The 17,963-nt window shown below is 37.2% G+C and overlaps 1 protein-coding gene across 1 annotated transcript in view; it reads right to left on the minus strand.

Annotated features, from left to right (window-relative positions):
• The window catches only part of TMEM117 (transmembrane protein 117), a gene marked incomplete at its 5' end in the record, with an annotated part of 516,641 nt that overhangs the window by 83,025 nt on the left and 415,653 nt on the right, over positions 1-17,963 (minus strand). Inside the window, one exon of the mRNA XM_081247914.1 lies at positions 13,276-13,435. Coding sequence (XP_081104040.1) covers positions 13,276-13,435 — 160 coding nt within the window. The remainder of the gene's footprint in view (positions 1-13,275; positions 13,436-17,963) is intronic.

Genomic DNA, 17,963 nt, shown 5'->3' on the forward strand with positions numbered 1-17,963 from the left:
GTGTTAATTTATTTGGTGTAGTTTTCTCACCCATAATAACAGATGGTTTTACTCCTAATGTGAAAGTCAGTTGTAGTCCTCCATCACTCCATCCATAAGGAAGCCCTTCTGGGGGAGTCACCATGTCTCTCCTAACAACAGTGACAGGGTAAGTCAAGGCTCAGTCATAATATTCTTACCTCTTTTCCTTCTTTCAGGGATTAGGAAAAATATAGCAGGTCTGTCATGCTCAGAATCTCTTTCTGATGACTTTTCAATAAGGACTTTTCTAGCCTGTTTCGTATTACAGGGAGGAGCAATCATAGCACCAAAATTACTTACTCTTTTAGCCTCTTTTGTACCTGTCTGTAAGTGGTATGCTAATAGCAGTTGTGGAGGACACCAGTTTCAACTAGGAGAGTCTACCTGAGCAAAAACTGGGCTCAGGGAAATACACAGTATAGTCAGAACAAAGACTGTACTCTGAGTCTATGATGGTTGTGTCTTGCAAAATATAAATAAAATTGAATTATATGATAAATATTTCTAGAACCTACACCAAATTTAATGTATAAGTTGTCTAATATCAACAAAACATTAAATAAGCCCTGTAAAAACAAAGGTTTCAATTTCTGATAATATAAATACAATTCTCACTAGAAAACTTATAAGTAGCTCATACAAGTACACTGACCCCAAAGCCTAAAAAAAAATTACTTTTATTTGCAAATATTATAAAAATTTTCATTTAAAACATGTTTATTGAGTCCCAGCAACCTGTCAGGTACTGGTCTAGGTACTGGTCTAAGTTTAACCAACATCTGTTGAATATTCTCTGTTTGACCTAACTATTCCACACAGTTCTCACAACTTTTCAGTGAAATAGTTATATACATACAAATGAATAAATGTAATTCAATAGGGGAATAACTGTAATGGAAATTTATAAAAATTTCCATGGACATATAAGAAAAGAAGCACTTAGTTTATCTGAGAGAGGCAGATGAGGCTTCACAGAGAAGATAGCATTTAAGCTGAGGGTTGAAAGATGGCGGAGGGCAACCAAGCATGTGCATTAAGGAGAGGCTCTTGCATGGCATGTGCAAAGGCCTGTGCCATGAGGAAAGACTTTACCAATTTGGTAATCAATAGATATTTAAGAATTAATGGAATATAAAATGTAAAGGGTGGGGATCAGGGAGGAAAGGGAAGGTGTCAGCCAGGAATAGGTGAGCAGCAAAGTATGGACTAGATGATAAAAGGCTCAGTATAGCATGGAAATGAATTTCTATTTGAAGAATTTTGAGGATCAAATTTTTATGTTAAAAAGATTATTTTGGAGAAATGCGGTTAGCCTAAAAGAAGCAAAATACTTTTGTACTTATGTAAGTGAAAGTTGATGGTACCCTGAACTGAGGAAGAGGTTTATTCAAGGGTCTAAAGAAGAAACAAATTCAAGAGATGTTTAGCAAAAAGAACACATAAGCTTGACTGTTAGCTGGAAGATATGTGAGAGAGAGAGACATATTTTATATTTCCCAATTTTCTTTTATTTGAGTGACTGAGTTGATAGCAGTCTGAGGGATTCATGATTGGTTGGGTTTGTTTTGTTTTTGTTTTTGTTTTGCGGTACGTGGGTCTCTCACTGCTGTGGCCTCTCCCGTTGCGGAGCACAGACTCCGGACGTGCAGGCTCAGCGGCCATGGCTCACGGGCCCAGCCGCTCCGCAGCACGTGGGATCCTCCCGGACCGGGGCACAAACCCGTGTCCCCTGCATCGGCAGGAGCCCTGCGCCACCAGGGAAGCCCATGATTGGTTGGTTTTAAACATGATAAACCAGAGAAGCCCATGGAACATCTAGGCAGATATAGCCAGTGGGCAGTTAGATATCCAGGTCTGAAATTCAGCAGAGGCATCTGGACTTGGGAAATATTAGAGAGAGATCAGTCTATAAGGACTTGAAGTCATGGTGGTGGATGAAACTGCCTTGGAAAAATAGCTGGAAAGAAAAGATAAAGAGGCTAGGACAGAACCTCAGAGTATACTGATGTTTAAAGGTAGTAAGAAGAAGGGGATTTGACAAATGGGATTGAAAAGAAAGAGACATATAGTTCGGCTTTGAGCCAGGACAGAGGTACTTCCATGGAAACCAAAACATGAAACAATTTCAAATGTTTAATAATTGAGGCAGTCGTAAGATAAAGCAAATGCCCCCTTGAGATCTTATTTCTACACTTACTCATTACATGTGAAGATCCACTAATTTTCATACATGTGTAATCAAAACGTAACTTGGCCTCTACAACCTTGTCCTTCCCCTGAATCTTGTCCAGAAGCCCACCTTGAATTGAAAAAGGAGGATGGGGCTGGAGGAAAAAAATGCCAAAAGGATTGGAGAACATATATTTTAACTGAAATTTTCCTGGGAATCTGGGTATAACATTGCATATGATAGAACAAAACTTTTCAGAAAATCCTCTCTCTCCCAAGTTCTATTAGCTGTAGCAGCTGCTACCTCTATGTATTCTCTCTTTCTTTCCCCACAACAACTCCTTCCAGCCTTCTGGCTCCTACTGTCTTACTGCATAAGCAAGAACCACCTCTATGTCCTTGAGTTTCCTAATTTTGCATCCATCTATCAATCTACTCATTAAAACAAAGGATATTCCTTGGTACCTATTCACTTTAGAAGGAATGAAAAGAATTATAAACAACTAATTTACTAACTTTCTTTTTTTTCCCAGATATAATTTTGTGTAGAAATTAATTGTGTTATAAAACTGAGAAATATATACCTCTTTGGTTTCATGCTATTCCTATACTTTAGATCTTACTCAACTTGCCAAATAAATGTATGCAGCTATTGAAATCAAACAAAGATTAAATAAATGGTAAGCATCTCAGACATAAATACATTTTCAGCAAAGGGATATTTATAAAATATATTTTCATCAAAAATTAGAGAAAAATGCACCACATACATATTTGATGTTAACTGTTCAGCTTTTCACAATATGCACCACAGGAATGATGTATTTTTATAGGAGAAATATAAAATTCTGAACAATTCATCAAATGCAATAAATTCCAAGTACCATCTGGAAATTTGGAATTTTCTTGGGTTTCTTTTATGTATACCCATCTGAATCGTAGTAACTATAGACGTTCACTTATTTCTAGGGCATTACCTTAGAGCAGTGAGCTTCAGAGAAATCATATTTAGGCTAAGTAAAAATGCATATTCACAGGCCAAATCCTCTAGTACTTCTGATGCCACTAGCTCTAAGAAGAAGACCCAAGAATCTGCATTTTTAACTGGTTTCTAGGTGACTGTGGTCACAAGAATCATCTGTAATGCTTAATCCCCTGGCACCACTGCACACATACGAAGCCAGAAACTTCTGGCAATCTTCCTATAGCCAGAGAATTCACATTTTTTGTAAGAATTTTGGTGATTTTTATGATCAGGTAAGGGTTTGAATCATCCCCTTAGCATACATCTCTTTTAGCATATTATGGCTGCAATGCACTGAGACTCCAACGTCTTTATATACCATCACATTATTATAGTTTTCTTTAGCTAAGATCAAAAGAAGCCTGAATGATTAATTGTAATGTAAAGCATAACACTGAAACTTTTTTCCAACCAAATTGTTTTCTTCTATCCAGACTATGTAATTTCAATATGCAAAAATATCTCACTTCAAGGGCCTTTTTAAGGCTATCATAAAAATAACATGGGTCAGGAAAAAATTGTCATGCCAGAGATGAGAAAATGGATTCCTAGACATGAAGTGACTTAACCAAGATCACACTCTAAGAAATAGAGCAAAGGAAATCATAAGCAAGACGAAAAGACAAACCTCAGGATGAGAGAAAATAGTTGCAAATAAAGCAACTGATAAAGGATTAATCTCCAAAATACACAAACCGCTCATGCAGCTCAATAACAACAACAACAAAAACAACCCAATCAAAAAATAGGCTGAAAACCTAAATAGACATTTCTCCAAAGAAGATATACAGATTGCCAACAAACACATGAAAAGATGCTTAACATCACTAATCATTGGAGAAAGGCAAATCAAAAATACAATGAGATATCACCTCACATTGGTCAGAATGGCCATCATCACAAAATCTACAAATGATACATGCTGGAGAGGGTGTGGAGAAAAGGGAACCCTCATGCACTGTTGGTGGGAATGTAAGTTGATACAGCCACTACAGAGAACAGTATGGAGATTCCTTAAAAAACTAAAAATAGAACTACCATATGACCCAGCAATCCCATTACTGGGCATATACCCAGAGAAAACCATAATTCAAAAAGACACATGCACCCCAATGTTCACTGCAGAACTATTTACAATAGCCAGGACATGGAAGCAACGTAAATGTCCATCAACAGAGGAATGGATAAAGAGGATGTGGCATATATATACAATGGAATATTACTCAGCCATAAAAAGGAACGAAATTGGGTCATCTGTAGAGACGTGGATGGACCTAGAGACTGTCAGACAGAGTGAAGTAAGACAGAAAGAGAAAAACAAATATCGTATATTAATGCATATATGTGGAATCTGAAAAAAATTGGTACTGATGATCTTATTTACAAAGCAGAAATAGAGACACAGGTGTATAGAAAAACATATAGATACCAAGGGGGAAAGGTGGGGGTGGGATGAATTCGGAAATTGGGATTGACATATATACACTATTGATACTATATATAAAATAGATGACTAATGAGAACCTACTGTATAGCACAGGGAACTCTACTCAGTCCTCTGTGGTGACCTAAATGGGAAGGAAATCCAAAAAAGAGGGAATATCTGTATACATATAGCTGATTCACTTTGCTGTACAGTAAAAACTAACACAACACTGTAAAGCAATTATACTCCAATAAAATTTTTTTTAAAAAAAGAGAAAAGAAATAGAGTCCTGGCTCTAGTCTATTGCAGGGGTGTTACCTTCATTCACCAAGCTTCCTGCCACATATCAAGTGCTTTGCTTTGGACATTACTTAATTTGATATGCACAATATTACAAGGTCTGAAAAATGTATGGGCTTTGGAGTTATACAGTTCTGTTTTTTAATCCCCATCCTGCTGAAGCCAGACTCTATCTGTGTACCTTGAGCAATTCCCATCTTCATTTGTAAAATTATGGATAATAACAATATGAATCCTGTAGGGGGTTTTGAGAAGATTAAAAAAAGATATAGTGTGTCTAGGCATCCAGGTCATAGTAAGTTCTCAGTGAATGCTAGCCTTTTACATTTCTTTCTGCCTCCCTGCTTCCTTGTCTCCCTCCATCCCTGTTTTCTTTTTAGTCCAGTTATGTTTCCATTGCACACTCTGCCCCTCTTCAAAGCTTGTTCCTCATTTCCACTATGAAAGGTTCTCACTATGGTCTCCTAGTATTAGACCCAATCTCTAGTCTAACTAGACTAGACTGGAGTTTGAACCACTTGCTGCACAGTATTTCTTGCATGTTCAAATCCAGAGTTAATGGACCTTTGACTTAGAAACTACCTGTCAGATGGTCTCCACTAGATTTTGATCTCTCAAGGCTGCACCCTTGAAAACAACTCCCACTATGGGAAGAGTGTGGACAGCAGGTATACCAAACACAGGGGAGCAGGGAGAATTCTTCAAGTATCAGGTACTGCTTGTGGGTCAACTGGTGGGGTCACATACTCTTCATTTCCTCCTCCAACAAACCTATAAAGCTCTGACCTGAAGTATAATACTCTGTTTGAAACCTGCCCCAGTGAAGCTGAGGGCCTGAGGAAATGACCGACCATGTCAGTCTTCAATATTGCACTCTTTTTGTCATGTACACTTGATGCAGTAAGTGGCAACACTACACAAGACATCCAGGGAGAACCGTGATACACACACACAAGGATGGGGTGGAGGCCAGGGCTGGAAAACTCTTCCAGGATGATGATCAAGCACTGATCATTCCACAGCACCTGGAAACAATGCATCCACTGGAAAAATACTAATTTATGGGAGATCTATTTTGCTGCCTCAGCATGGCTTTGACAAAATTACTGCTCATGTGCAATAGTATAGAATTTATATCTTCCCAGTTTTTTAAACATGTTCTAGCTCTTTTTTAAAAAAAATACCTCAGGGTTTGAAGGATTTAAATGGGGCTAAAATTTGAATGTCTCTATTTTCCGCTCGCTTAACCAAATCTTATAATTCCTTCAAGCTACATTCTCCCCACATTATCCATAAAGACTTGCGTGATCTTTCCTGCTCACAATAATCCCTCATAGAACTTACTGCCTGTTTCAAAATTGTGATCTATTTCATATGCTAAGCAGACTATTAGTTTCATTTTCGAGTGAGTGTATTTGTCACATCAGTACCCATGATTGGATGCTAAATTTTGTTTTGCCTGATAACCCCAACGCTTCCAGCTCGCTCATTACCTTCTGCCAAATGTTCCTGATACCTTGGGTCACCTGCCAAGGTCTGTTCTCTGGCATCTCCTGCCCACTTGGCTGACCTCCGTCAGGCTGCATGAACACGACTTACCGTGATAAGTCTGTCTGCTACGTGGAGACCAGTTTCTGGGACCACTAATAAATATATTGATTTATATGTGTATATATATAAATATATAACAGTCTGTCTACCCACTGGACCAACAATGATGTCAGAAGCACAAAACGGTGACAGTAAGTAAAGTTGCGATTCAACCTCTTAGACACATATCATGAAGAGAACAGGCATTTATGGTTAATCTAGGAACTATTTAAAGGATTAACCCTTATTCCATGTCATCATGTGGGACCCATAACAGAAATTACCATTACTGCGTTTTCAAATAGGAGTGTAGACCTTGCATAAGAAAAATAAAGATGAAAAATAAATGTGAAGAGGAACTTTAAATACTTTTAAGAAAGCTATATAAAGTAATCCCAAAGCTGAAGAACATGTTAAAACTGGTGGACAGACATTTAGACAACCCTTTCTAAGTAACCTGTAAGCAGAAGAGTTGAAATAACTTATCCTAAAAGTATATGACCACTTTTCAAAACACTATGGCTCTTTAATTAAAATAGTTTCACACTTGTTGCTCTGCCCTATGTTCTAAAGGAACTGATTCCACTTTCAAAAATTATGACCTCAAAAGAAGTGCCCTACTAAAGTCGGGTCAACAGAGTTTTTAAGTCTACCAAGAGGCATAATGTCTATTTTTTTAAAAAGCTAGTCAATCTGCTTCTAAGAATGTTGCATTAAACAGAAAAAAAATTCGATTTTTAGATGTTACACAGTGAGATGTTTGTTGAATGTAATTTTCATAATTATTTTTTCAGTGAATTAATTCTTAATGCACTGAAATATTTTCAGGACTTTTCAGGAAATATCACCTCTCTCTACGTGCTTTCCAACTAGTCCAAAGAGTCCTTTTTAACACTTAACTGAGCATTTTATTCAAATTTTTATTTGGAGATTTAATTACTATGGGATCATACTTCAGTGGATATGACCTAATCTAATAGTATTGATGGTTCATTCTCTTGCTGTTGGTAAACATTTTACTTCTTGAAAAATCTCATGTTCTTTGGCTTTCCTGAAATAATGTTATGTTCATTCCTTTATTCTTTCATTCAGCAAAATATTTATGGCAAAGCTGCAATGTACTGAACATGAGTTAGCTGTGGGAATGAAAAAATACATTTCCTCTCCTCGAGCTCACATGTTACAGGGGGAAGGTAGGTATGTAGGTACAAAGATAATAGGCAGGTATATAGATAAATTACAAGAAAGAGAAGTATTGAAAAGATGTATCAACAGTGTTTTCACACATATATTCACCAAAATATGATCCTTGAATCTTTTTTCTTCTCTTTAAAAGCCTCTCTTCTAAAAGATTTCTCTCATCACCTCGAAGCACATAAAGCTATTACATATATGATGTGTATTTTATCTATATTATGTATCTATTTATATACATAAATCTAAGATACACACACACACACAAGATGATGCGAGAAGCTTTCTAGGGGAGAGGCTGTTAAAGAAAAGAAAGGTTCAAGGATTCATATATATGTGTAAAACCTTCCCATAGTTACCTATAAACTCTAGCAATTTAGCTCACAACTGTGTCCACCTCCTGGGCACTTTGTTCAGCAGATGCTATCTTGATGCTAGGCTACACTGGTCCAGTTGTGAAACTGAAGAGTTTTTTAATCTCCTTACACCAGTCTGCCAGAGTTCAGTTATGTAAAGCATTTATGAGAAACTTGACCATAGATATAACTTCATCAGCCTCCGTGGTCATCACCACTGCCTGGCTCCTGCACTAGTTCCTGCCTGTATCCATCTTTCTGGCTTCTCACCTCTCCTCCTCCATGCCCTCCTCTCTCTTCCCTCTCTCACTCTCTCTCTTCTTGTCTAGTAAAAAGCCCAGAATGTTCTTTAGCTTATGAAGAGAAACTTCCTTCTTCTAAAGCCTTCATATCAGCAAATAGATCCTGGCAGCGTGGGTTAGTTGAATTTAAAAGTGCAAGGTAGGAATTTTTACTTTCTACCTGAACCATTCATCTAAATAAAGATAGTCTTTTTCAAATGTCTCTACTTTTCTACTCCTATTTATTCTATTAAACTGTGACTTCCTCTCTGCAGCTACAAACTCCTGTGCAGTGTGTCACTGATCTTTGATCTCCCTTCCCCCTGTCCCCCGTCTCCAGCACCGGGTGCAGTGCACACTAGAAATGAATCTGTCAACATTTTCTGAACTTAATGGAACAAAACTGATTCTTACCTTGATGATTATGGTACTACTCCCAGCTAGAAAATTTTTCTTGTTCATTGCTCTGCCTTTTCAAATTCTAGCTGCCTGTCCTTCTACTTTCCCTTACTACGGTGGCAACACGTCTACACTGCTCTCTCTCTCTCTTTTTTTTTTTTTGGTGAACTCCTAAGACATATTTTTGTTCTTTGCTTACTCTATAACATGTTTTTTTTGTTTTTGTTTTTGTTTTTTTGCGGTACGTGGGCCTCTCACTACCGTGGCCTCCCCCGTCGCAGAGCACAGGCTCCGGACGCGCAGGCCCAGCAGCCACGGGTCACGGGCCCAGCCGCTCCGCGGCTCGCGGGATCCTCCCAGACCGGGGCACGAACCCGCGTCCCCTGCATCAGCAGGCGGACCCCCAACCACTGCGCCACCAGGGAAGCCCAACATGTTGTATTTTTAATTCTTATATGTCTTAGGTATATCTTTTCTTCAATCTAGCAGAAAAGATGAGTAGGTGGGATAGAACTGAAATTAAATACTTATGCAAGGAATTAAAGGAGTATATAAAAGTTAAGTGACATAATTATAAATATTAAACGAATTTGAGATAAGATTTCCTCAGAGGGAAGTGTTCTTTACAATTTACTTCTTATGTTCTGTAGTAATGTGTGATTTATATGAGTCATGTTATACTTTACTGGCAACTGTTTATGCCTTAGTTCTAGTGAATTTCCTAAAACTATAGAAATATGTGATACAACAAATAGTTTTCACAATAAACATACAAAAATTCTATTTAAAATATTCATAAAAATAAATAATTGCACTTTCTCTAAAAGTATTCAGAATTGGCCTACTAATTTTGTTAAAATAAAATCTTTACAGCAGTATTATCATATTCTAATGGTTTCTTTTCTTTTTTTTTTAACCAAACATTAACATCTCTTTCAATCATATAAGTTGAATTTTCCTACCATTAGAAAAGCCTAGGGTCTATTGCTTTTAAATCACTTAATTCTGAGGGAAAACCTTTCAGTAAAACTACTGCCTCCATTTCCACCAATTTTGCTACTTTTCTATTGTTCTTTTGTCTAAAATATGTGAATATAAAGTGGATTAGATCAGAGTTTAGCTGGTTATGGATTTGTTAGGACATTTGTATTAGATATTTGTAAAAAGCTTGACTATATATGGCTTCTGGAGCTGTTTCCTTAAATTCACTCTCTTGGGCTTCCCTGGTGGCGCAGTGGTTGAGAGTCCGCCTGCCGATGCAGGGGACACGGGTTCCTGCCCTGGTCCAGGAAGATCCCACACGCCGTGAAGCGGCTAGGCCCGTGAGCCATGGCCACTGATCCTGCGCGTCCGGAGCCTGTGCTCCACAACGGGAGAGGCCACAACAGTGAGAGGCCCACGTACCGCAAAAAAAAAAAAAAAAAATTCACTCTCTCACCACATGCACTAGTTCCTTGCACTTCAACATGATGCTCCCAGAGGGGGACAGCGTTTGCATGTGACTCAGTGCTGAAATGCCACTTCTTTATCCTCATCAAGCAGTTATTACTCTGGGCCTATTGCCACCCATGTAAGGCTCTGTGCTAGAGAGGCTCCAGGGATATATCATTATAAGCTATGGTTTCTGCTCTATAGAGCAGGAAAAGGTGAAATGCTGATCTGCAGTTCAGGTAAAATGTGCTGCAGGACTTGCAAGGAGGAATTCATCCCCTGGGCATTGGAATGGTCTTCAATGGTAAAGTCTAAATGAGCAAAGCAGGAGAGAGACACAACCTGAGGAGGAAACAGAGGCTCACAGACATCCTGGAATAAGCATGCTGTGGTTGGGGCCAAGCAACAGCCCTCAGGGCTGGGTAGAGCCAGAGCACAGAAGATATGGGAGAAAACACAGCCAAGGGCAGACCACGGAGAGCCCTGAGAGAGAGCTCCTAGAGTCTGGACTTCATTCTCGGACAATGGGAGTCACTGACAATATTTTTGGTTGAAAAGTGACATATACAGCATGGCATTTCAGCTTGGAAGCTTAGGAAGGTGAGCTGCGTAGGGCGTGTGGGGCAAGGGGACATCTGGAGGCAGAAGGTTTCACTGGAAATTATTTTACAATAGTATAGAGGAGAGCCAGGACTGGAATGGTGGCAGAGAAATGAGCAGGAAAGGTATGGCTACAAGAGACGTAACAAATGATGAATCGATAGGCTGGGCTGGCTGACCAGGTGTTGGGGGAGAGAGAAAAGGAGTTAACAGACCTACTTTGGGGGTCCCATTTTCAACTCCTCCTTGTATTAATTTGGTTTTTGAGGCCCAAACTCTCCCCCTTTTTCTCTGGGACTGCTTCACCCCCAGTCAGTTCACAGATGGATGCAGGACAATTCAGTCCCGGCTATTCCTTCCCTGGAATCCAGAATTAGACCCGACAGCCAAGAGTGGTCTCCCTCTGAGGTGTTGGCTGTGGCCATTTTCTTCTACGTGAACTGGAAAGCTGAAAAAGCTGCTTTACAGTAAGAGAGGAAAAGAAAGCAGAAGTGAAAGAAAAAAAGATGAGAGATGGAGAATAAGAGCTAGGACAGGGTTCCCTGTTACACTTTAGTCTCTGTTTTCATGTGTCCCTAAAATGCTACTGCATCCCTCCTCTTTAATTCTGCAGGGCATCCTTATAATGCAGTAATACATTTCCTGCTTTATTGTAGCCAAAATGGTCCAAACTGATATATTCCTCAGCAGGGGCCCTCCATCTTCAGTCAAGTGCTGCTCTGGCCACTGTGTAAACACTTCAGTACTTTACTGACTCCACATTTTCATGCCATTTCCTTCATCTAGAATGCCTTTCCCTTCTAAATCCTGCTGACTCTGCCTGCATAAATCCTGACTATCCTTCTTCCTTCCATCTCTCTTTATGAAATACTTTTTGAGTGAGTCTATAATATCTGCAAATTTTAATGTTACATTTTCCCACTTCAAGTCCCTGATTTTAGTGAACCCATTGCAAGAATAATTAAAACTATATAAAGAGGGTAAAAGACGGTGGATGGTAGTAGGAAATCAGGAAATTTATGCTCTCACATATACAAATTTAAACAACTTAAAAGATAATGGTCTACTTGGCTACTAATACCTTTGACTTTAAGATGGGTTCAAAGAGGTACCAGTAGGCCACTTGGCCAAAGCAGATACTTTACATATAATAGTATGTTAGTTAGGAGGAGTATTAGATGAAAAAAGATAAAATAGCCTTTAAAAAGTAATGCACGACATTATTGCATAAGTGTTATAAATTCAATTTTATAAATATCCAGAGGAGGTCCTATAGCAAGCGAGAGACAGATATGGAACCTTGCCAATGCTTCCTTACTCAAAGTCCAGGGCTTTCTTCACTATGCTAAACTATCCCATGGGAAATAAAAAAGAAATACATCAATTTTTAGATGAGACAAAGAATTCAATTTCATTTAATTTTTAAAAACAATAATGTATTTTAAATCATCATCTATTAAAATAATAATATACTCTAGGAACCATCTTGAGCCTCTCACACCTCGGCTATGTTATATACCAAAAAAACCCAAAAACCAAACCAAAACAAAAACACGCCAAATTGTTATTCTCTTTTAAAACACTAACACTAAAACACTTAATCTCTTATAAAGGCCTCCCTTTGCCTGTAGCAATGAGAAAACCAATCTGCTATCCTGTGAAATCTCACATAAATTCAGAACACAATGAAGTTTACTTTCCCTTCAGCAATGGAGCCTTTGTTCTGGTCACTTACAATGCCTCTGAGAGGAAAACACAAAACTGCCTTATGAAAGCAATAAGAAAATGTCTAGCAAATGGATGGGTATTTAATGAACAAGATAAAGTGCCAAGTAATAGTTAATGTCTCTTCCCGCTCGATTCAAAGGAACACCCCTAAGACCCCGAAGCATTCACACCAGAAGATTACACGAGTAGCACTGATGAGCACGATGCCATTGTACAAATAATCTGTTGCTAAGCAGGGCAGAAATATTGTTTACATGAAAATGGAATGATCTCTGGTTAATACTGAAAGAAAGTGATAATTTCCATAACCAGAAAAAGCATTTTTATATTATTCCATTTCAACTGCTCTAAAACCCTAAGTTGCTTTGGCAATTGCTTATCCCTGCTTTGTTGGCTTATATCATCCTCATCTCTGCAGCTTTCCATTTACTAAATGACAGGCATTTTTTTGTTTTGCTTTGTTTTGTTTTTTTCCCTGAAGCTTTGGCAAAAATACCACAACAATTCTGTATGGTTTCCAGGGGCCCCCTTTCAATGGTCATACAATGACTTTTTGGTGCCCTTCTCACAAAAGCCCAGTTGGTTTATCCTCTCAGTAAAATTGCTGAAAATATGATCAGAGAAGGCTCCATTTATAGCAACTGTAAACTATGCATTTCTTTAGCTTTATGGAGCCTTTCACTGCATAGTGTTTGTTTACTGAGAACAAAGCATGGAGTGGCTTCAGTGAGAGGAGGAAAATACAAAGCCACTTACCTGCATTACAATAAGGAGGTCAAAGACCAAGATGAAAGAAGCCAGGAAGGCTCTGGAAACTTCATCACTGGGCAAAAATCCCCTATTCAGCTTGTCCCAGCTGATCCAGTCAGTTGTAATGACAAGTACAACCACAGATGTCAGAGTGAAAAGAACCGTCCTGAAAGGAACAAGACACTCAGTAAAAAACATTAGACGTAATAATATAAACAGTGCAGAATGCATGTGGTCTGTTGTATTAAAAGTCTACCCCTTGCCAAGTACCTATCCTAAGGCATAGTCACCAAAGGAAGATGAAAAAAAGAAGCAAATTAAGAGCTTTCTTTCAAAAGCAATTAGAAAAAGGTATGACAGCATCTCTTCCAAGATTTTCCCTAAATGGCAATAAGGTAATGGTTATAGAACAAATAGTTGACAATAAAATATTACAAATAATCTTGGTTAGTGCAATATATGTCCCAAAGAGAGCATTGGTTGTAACTCTCATTACACGTACATTGTTTTACTGAGGGTGGTGAATAAAACATATATAGGAACATAAGGCAGATGGGTAAGGAAGTCTTTGAATTCCATGGTTATTCTACAGAAGAGAGGGAAGATAGACTGGTCCCTTCATTATTCCCTAGCCTGATGAGCTCTGTAGAGGAATGACCTCTATGTGCCAACTGCATAGCCTCTTCTCCTCATGGTACTCATATCATAGATATCTTGTGGCCTAGTGACCTGTCCAGGTCACACCATGTCTAATCCTCCATCCATCGTTATCAGATACTACGGGCCTGAGATTTTTCTCTTACTTATTTTTGTAGCTCCTGTAAAATCTTACATAATTATATGCAGATGGAGTTCAAAGAATGTTTGTTGAAACTGTAACAATTATCAATTAAGCTTTTTATAGAAATCAAAAAATATTTAAATTAGTCTTTAATATTGACATTCGAAGTAAATCTGAAATCCGGGCAGTGAAAATTCAATCTGCCAGAGAATTGTCCATAGGGTTGTAAAGCCTCTGCTTTCAGAGCTATATTTGTATATAGAGATTGTTTTGAATTATAAAAAGGAAAATAAAGAACAACAAATATTTTGAAAATAATTTTAATGTAAAGGAATAAATAAATAAGAGAAAAGAAAAATGGAATAATATGAATCATCCTGGAATTCTCTTAACAATTAAACAGAATACAAATTTCTAAACTGAAATTTTGGCTTTCCTTTTTACAACTTTTTATTTGGAACAAGTTATACTCTGATAAAATAAGTATAATGAACTCCTTTTTAGATTTTTCCCCCATGAATAGAAAAGATACATTTTTTTAAATTTTGGAAAATAAAAATTTTTTTAAATTTACTTATTTTATTAAAATTGCAGACTCTCAAAAGAATTTGACTCATGATCTCCAAAACATAAATTAAAAATTATCTTTGCTACTGTTTAGAATATCTTTGAGCATTTCCAGAAATTCAAATGGATTAAATGAGCATGGGAGAAATCCGAAATAATTATTAAAATACAATAGAAAGAAATTGCAAATATTATATAGTCAAACATAAGAATATTGGAGTTTAAAAAAATTTTTTCTCCAGGTTAAGTTGATTCATTTGTTTTTGTGTTTTTGAGTTTGAGAAACTTCAAGGAAATTTGAATGCAATTACCACAATTTCTTTTGTCAACAAGGAATATAACAACTTCCATGAAGAACAGATAAATATTGACTATTCTTTGAATCTCCTTTTGGTAATAAGGGTATTTCCTCATCACTCTTGGCTTTTCGTATGTGTGTTTCACAAGGATGCTATGAATATATATAATTCTTCAGGATGTACTGTATGACTGTACAGGTTGGTAAATGGTTGGGATCCCAATTCTCTCAAGCTCCCCCTTCTTTTCCTCCCCAGCTTCCTTCACAAGGCCCCACACCTTCCTGTTATCCAGCACTACAGGGTGAAGTCTTGGTGAAACATGGGTACTCAAGCACCTCACTCCAACTCTATGGCCAGCATCCATCCTATTGGTTCAAGCCTGTGGTTGACAGGTTAGTATTTTTTTTTTTTTGGATTTTTTTGATGTGGACCATTTTTAAAGTCTTTATTAAATTTGTTACAATATTGCTTCTGTTTTTTTTTTTTTATGTTTTGTTTTTTTGGCCCCGAGGCATGTGGAATCTTAGTTCCCCAACCAGGAGAAAATGAACCCATGCCCCCTGCGTTGGAAGGCAAAGTCTTAACCACTGGAACATCAGGGAAGTCCTGACAGGTTAGTATTTTTAATATCATCCTTGCATTTTCCCCAAGAGCTACCTGGAAACTTCTTTTTGTGAAGACAGATGATTACATTGGAATTCATACTCTAATGTTACTTTGTTGGTCTAAATATGTAAACTGATACTGTAAAATTAAATACTAATGCAGAGGAATATTTTTAGGTGACAAAATCTGAGATTTTGGAATAAGCGTTTATTGAGCAATCACAAACCTCATCTATTGCAAGATTTATAAAGGAGTTATTCTTTTTTCAAAATTTATTTTATTGAAGAATAGTTGCTTTACAATGTTGCATTAATTTCTGCTGTACAGCAAAGTGATTTAGTTATACATATATATACATTCTTTTTCATATCCTTTTCCATTATGGTTTATCACAGGGTATTGAATATAGTTCCCTGTGCTATACAGTAGGACCTTGTTGTTTATCCATTCTATATATAACTGTTTGCATCTGCTAATCCCAAGCTCCCAATTCATCCCTGCCTTACCCCCTCTCCCTTGGCAACCACATATCTGTTCAAAGGAGTTATTCTTATTCATGCTAACAATTTCATTGTGAATAAAATCATTAAAATTAATCATTAAAACTCTTTGGTAATTAGAATTTATCATAAAGCCTGTTGTATAAGAGCTTCCTGAGATCAAATTTGCACCAATTCATGTCTTAGATGTTTGCTTTATTTGATACATTTCATTTATCCAATATATAATAATACTCTTCCTAAGACCTATTCATAGGTGTTTTCCTGGCTTTATTAAGTACTTCTGTTTTGACAAAGAGTATTGCTACAGATCTTAAGAAAAAGTTACTGGTAATATTTTATTACTCTAAGGGGAAATTAAAGGAGGTATTCAGCCCTATATTTAATATTTAATACTACAAAAAGAATAAAAATGGCAATCATTAAATATGAATGCATATAGCTCAGAGAAAGAGCTGTAAAAATAAGTCAAGAGAATGGAAAAAAGAAAAGGAAAAGGGAGACCAAAATACATTAATTGGTCATTCCACCTCCAAAATTATATTCAGTGCCTTATCTAGATATAGGTATGGAAGTAAATGTATTGCTTGTGGTTTGTTTTTCTGAGCCACATCTTGTAAAATTGATAGACTTTACCATGCTATGATAATTCAGTTAAAACACCAGTTTAAAAGAACCATGACTCAATTACAAATTACTGTTACAGTCATATGCCACTTGTAATGTGTCAGGGTCTGGTATAAGAGCTTTACACAAAATAGTATAATGCTTACTACAAGCCTACTGTCACTACCTCCAATTTACAAGTGCAGAAACTGAGTCACAGAAAGTTCAAATAACTGGACCTGAGTTAAAAACTTTATATGTTATATAAGATATAAGATGATTCAAACCTAGGCTGACTCATGACAATATGTGTCACAACCATTTTACGTATTGTCTCTCATAGGAAGCACTTGATTTTACACTCTTGTTACTAGGTCTGTAGCTAAGATTTCACTTATTTTCCTTTTTATTATAAGTATAATGTTGGAAAACTATCATCCAGGTGTACTTAATATTGAAAAGTAAAACTCAGAGACTCTGACAAGGACTGACAGGAAACAGTTAAAAGGGATATTTTCATGGCAGTGAAAATGGAAATTCAGGGATGCTAACCATCAATGCAGCACCCTTGGGTTTTTATTGAACCAGTATGGTTGAAAAGATGTTTACTCTGGATCACGATTCTTGGGAGTTTCAGCTTCTCTTTTTAAATAGCATCCAATTAAACAATTATCTGGATTATTTCCTTTCAATATGCAGCCAGCACCAGCAGGACATCCTGGCTCATCAATTCTACTGTCTCTGGTTTCTGGCAACCAGTCAAAGGGAACGAACTCATACATAATTATCAGCTCGAGTGGTTAGTCTCACTTCCCTGTTTTCATATTTCCAGTTTGTTTGCTTTTCCTCAATTGTTGCTAATTCCTCTTAGATTAATAGGAATTAGAATGTGAGACCAAGAAAGGTTAACAGAGCTTTTTTAATTCACTGCTTCCCAATCTCTGGGCTGGGCTCCTGGGAACCACCGAGTTGTTAAGAAGTGTGAATTTATATGTGCACTATGAGTTGTCTGTAAAGTGATAAAATGAAATGGTTCCAGAGAGGTTAGGGGACTCACTCATGTCACACAGACTGCCAGGGACAGAACTACCATGAGAACTGACTCTGAGCAAGGACTTGCCCTGTAGTAAACCACTTTCTCTCTTTTGCTAAAAATCTTCAGATATGCTAAAAATTTTAATATCATCTGGATCTCATCTGGAAACATACTTTATAGCTTACTCAAATATCTATTGTGTATGTTGACAGAAACAGAGTAGTACATATAAATGAATCAAGATAATCCCACAGTTTGGTTTAATTCATAGTCTAAACCACTCTTTCACACTAATTTCT

Source organism: Mesoplodon bidens (assembly GCF_964165515.1).
Source record: "Mesoplodon bidens genome assembly, chromosome: 11".
Classification (NCBI taxonomy): domain Eukaryota; kingdom Metazoa; phylum Chordata; class Mammalia; order Artiodactyla; family Ziphiidae; genus Mesoplodon; species Mesoplodon bidens.